Source organism: Hyalella azteca, unplaced genomic scaffold (assembly GCF_000764305.2).
Source record: "Hyalella azteca isolate HAZT.00-mixed unplaced genomic scaffold, Hazt_2.0.2 contig1261, whole genome shotgun sequence".
Taxonomy (NCBI): domain Eukaryota; kingdom Metazoa; phylum Arthropoda; class Malacostraca; order Amphipoda; family Hyalellidae; genus Hyalella; species Hyalella azteca.
Window position 1 is genome coordinate 13,482 of NW_025931586.1, and position 4,234 is coordinate 17,715.

Consider the following 4,234-nt stretch of genomic DNA (forward strand, 5'->3'; position numbering starts at 1 on the left):
TGCGATCGTGTCTTTTTTATCCAGAATCATTATTCGACGCCTAAGTGTAATTGAAAAGGAAGTTTTTAGAAAACTTGAAAAACTGTTGAAACTCTATGTAACAGTTTGAGTAACATAAAATTATTTATTGTTTTAAACCACTTTAGTTTAATTTAAACCGTTCTTTATTGCCATGTATTAAATACCTCTACACCCCAGATTACTCAAAGACAAGATGGCTTCCAAAGACCAGATTCATCATCATTCATTCATTGGCATCCGTCCATCTCGAGAGATGATGGTATGCACCCCTTCCGTCATCGCACAACACGCTGTCGGCAGTGCCTCAAGTGGCTCGTCAGGCCGATTCGGGCATGGCAGTCACGACCGCAGTTGGCGAAAATGAAGCCCGACGGTGCGACGATGTTCCTTGTTTGCTGTCTGGCTTTCCGGAGACGGTGCTTGTCTTCAAGCTCTTGGCTGCGCAGCTCCTCACCCCTCCGGACTCCCTCCCGAACGGCCCGCCGCCAACCGCAGCGGTCGACCACAAGCCGCTCCTAGGTTTGGGGGTCGATAGAAGCTGTTCTGAGGCTGCGCTCACAGACGTCTTTGAAGCGCAAAGCCGGACGGCTGGTCGGGCGCGAACCCGCGGCTACGCCGGCTAGTTCCCCGTAGAGCAAGTCCTTGGGAATGCGACCATCCTGCATGCGATGCGCGTGACCGAGCCACAGGAGACGGCGTCTGCACAGGAGGAGATGCATGCTCATTGTGCCGGCTTGTTCCAAAACAGCTGTGTTTGTGAACCTTCTCCCATGTGATGTTAAGGTTGCGGCGGAGGCAGCAAAGGTGGAAGCACTCTAGACGGTTTTCCAGTTTAGCGTATGTGGTCCAGGTTTGCTACCGTACAGAAGGGTACTAGTGACGCACGCATGGTACACTTTCAGCTTAGTGTGAAGCGACAACCGCCTGTTGGACCACACCCTTTCGTTCAGTCTGGCTATCACATTGACGCTTTTGCAATCCTCTTGTCGATCTCGCTATCGAGGGACAGGTTGTTGTTGATGGTGGAGCCCAGGTAGGAGAAACGCTCGGCGACTTCGAGCTGACTATCGTCAATGGTGATAGATGGGGGCACTACAACATCCTGACCCATAACATTTGTTTTCCTGATGTTGATTGTCAGGCCAAACTCCCTGCAGGCGTGAGCGAAGCAGCCCATCAGCCTTTGCAGATCTTCCTCGGTGTGGGAAGACAGCGCCGCGTCATCAGCAAAAAGCAATCTCTGATGAGGACAGCGCGGACCTTTGTTTTTGCTCTCAAACGAGCCAAGTTGAAGAATTTGCCATCGCTTCTGGTATGTAAAAGGATGCCCTCAGTTGAGTCTCTGAACGCGAACTTGGGCAGCAGTGAGAAGAAGATGCCAAAGAGAGTAGGGGCTAGGACACAGCCCTGCTTTACTCCGCTGTTGATACTAAAAGGCTCTGAGGTATTGCCGTCATGGCTGACTACGCTTTGCATGCCGTCGTGGAAGGAAGAGATGATGCTGAGAAAACGGGGGGGGGGGGCAACCTATCTTCCTCAGCAGCATGAACAGACCTTTCCGGCTGACAAGATCAAACGCATTTGTCAGGTCGATGAACGCAATGTGCAAAGGCCTCCGCTGCTCACGACACTTCTCCTGAAGCTGGCGTAATGAGAAAATCATGTCTGATGTGCCTCTCTGGGCCCTGAAACCGCACTGGGATTCCGGGTAAACGCGATCAGCGAGGGCTCGTAGGCGACCGAGCACCACACGGGCGAAGGCCTTGCCTACAATGCTGAGTAGCGATATCCCTCTGTAGTTATTGCAGTCGCTACGATCGCCTTTGTTTTTGTACAAAGTAATAATCTTTGCGTCACGCATGTCTTGTGGTACCTGGCCCTCCCTCCAGCAAAGACATAAGAGCTCGTGTAGGGGGCCAAGTAAGGCCCGCTTGCCACTTTTGATGACCTCTGGGGGTATTCCATCTTCTCCAGCTGCCTTCCCACAGGGGAGGATGTCGATGGCTTTGTTTAGCTCTTCGACAGATGGTTCAGCATCCAGAGCATCGAGGGAAGAAAAGTTCTCAATAGCGTCCAGCGCTTCCAGCGAGACGTTGTTGGCATTGGAGTAAAGGTCGAGATAGTGTTCAAACCATCTACGAAACTGTTCGGTCCTGCTGGAGATAGGCTCGCCCGACTTAGACCTCAACAGAGCCGTCCTCGTCACCGATCTCCCAGTTGCTCGCTTGATCCCTCGTACTTGCCTCTAACATTGCCAGAGTCTGAGGCCCGCTGAATGCTGTCCGACAGTTGCAGCCAGTAGTTGTTTGCGCAGCGGCGAGCCATTTGTTGGGCCCTCTTCCGAGCCGCTCTCGATACCTGTAGGTTCCGCTGACTTGGATTACTTTTGTATTTAAGCATTGCTCTTCTTTTGCTGCTGAGGGCAGGTTCCAAATCACCGATGTTGGCCCCAAACCAGTCTGCACTATTTCGCTCCTTTATGCCATAAGCCAAGACAGCAGCATTATAGATGGCGCTGCGGAGAGAGCACCACCCACCGACTGCGCGCTCTGCCCGTTCGGCAGGGAGCAACTCCGCAAGATGCTCAATTAGAATTTGATTTCTAGCGGGACAGGAGGCCTTGCTGGCATTAATTCTTGGCTGGCATTTCCTCTTGAGAATGTGTAATTTCTTTGGTTTAATTTTGATGTTAGATATGACCAAAGAGTGGTCAGTATCGCAGTCGGCGCTGTGGTATACTCTTGTGTTTCGCACGCTGTTCAAAGAGTCGCGGCGTGTGATAATTAAGTCCAGCTGGTGCCAGTGCTTCGATCTGGGATGTCTCCAGGATGCCCTATGGCATAGTTTGTTCTGGAAAAACGTATTTGGCACGCACAAGTTTCGGTGGCAGCAGAATTCAAGCAATCGCTGGCCGTTTTCATTCATTTTCCCGATGCCGTGATGACCCAGCACTTCAGGACAGGACTCGTGGTCTGTCCCAACTCTGGCGTTGAAGTCGCCCACGAGGTAAATGTGCTCCGGCATTGGGATGTTGTATTTGGTATTCACCATAAGTTCGTAGAACCTATCCTTGGTATCAGGCGGTGCTTGGAGCGTTGGTGCGTAGACACAAATGATGTTTGCAAAACCAGCCGTGGTTGAAAGGGTGAGGATTCTCTCCGTGCCACCATGCAGAGGGTTCAATCGTGCGAAGCAGGGTGTTCCTGACGGTAAAGCCAACTCCATGTTCCCTCACGTCCCCGATACCTCTCCCATGCCAGAAGAAGGTGTAGTGTTCCTCTTTTAGGGAGCCATCTTCTGGGAGTCGAGTTTCCTGTAGCACTGCTATATCCACGTTTAGTCTATGTAGCTCCCTTTCAATCACTGCGGTCTTGCGAAAGTCTGAAATGACACGGAGGTCATCGGACAGGCCGGTGCGCATCGTACGCACGTTCCAACTTGAGATTCGAAGTGATGGAGACTCCATCTGCTGATGCGGCACAATGACTCCCCCACCGTCGAAGTCAGACCCCGGAGTCCAACTGTACGCTAGTTGAGCGAGGACTTATAGCCGGTTAGTTATCGTAGTTATCGTCTCCCGTTTCTGCTCAAGCTGGAGACACCACTGGTGTCTCCAGCTTGGAGACACCAGTGACACTGGACAAGCGTGACAAGCTTGACCACTCAGGGGCACAGGCCTGGGCGGAAGTATGGAGATCTTGCGCTGCCCAAACAACAGGATCTCCCCCTCGGTCGTGCCGACTGGGTCCAAGGGAATGCAAGCACTACGTTTGGAGCCGCCTTGACTGCAGGAGTTGCCGGGAGGACGTCCAAGTCAACATCCAGCCGCCTTAGGGACTCCGACTCCAGGTTTTTCCTCGAGGTTTACTCCTGAAGCCTTTCCTGCTTGTAGGTGTAGCCGCAAGGCAGCGGAGGTTTTTTTTATCAGGGGTTTCCTTCCCCTACTAGAAACCCTGATTTTTAAAAGACCAGATTACAGATTACCAGATTACCAGAAGATTACAGACCAGATTAGCTTCCACCCTAGATTACTCAAAGAGTTAGCAACTGTCCTAGCCGGCCCTTTGACGTCATTTTTCGAAAATCTTTCGAACGAAGGGATCTTGCCGGCTGACTAGAAAGAAGCTCAAATGACACCATTATTCAAAAAAGGTGACAAAAGCTGCCCGGGCAGCTATCGCCCTGTCAGTTTGACAAGTGTCGTTTGCAAGGT

The 4,234-nt window shown here is 51.7% G+C and overlaps 1 protein-coding gene across 1 annotated transcript; it reads right to left on the reverse strand.

Annotated features, from left to right (window-relative positions):
• Nucleotides 1-979: 979 nt before the first annotated feature.
• LOC108672290 lies at nucleotides 980-3,246 on the reverse strand. Its single transcript, XM_018159933.1, has 3 exons — nucleotides 2,228-3,246; nucleotides 1,589-2,174; nucleotides 980-1,261 (listed from the first exon to the last, which is right to left on the reverse strand). Exons 1-3 carry the CDS (start codon nucleotides 3,244-3,246, stop codon nucleotides 980-982), a joined length of 1,887 nt encoding a protein of 628 aa, XP_018015422.1.
• Between the last annotated feature and the right edge of the window lie 988 nt (nucleotides 3,247-4,234).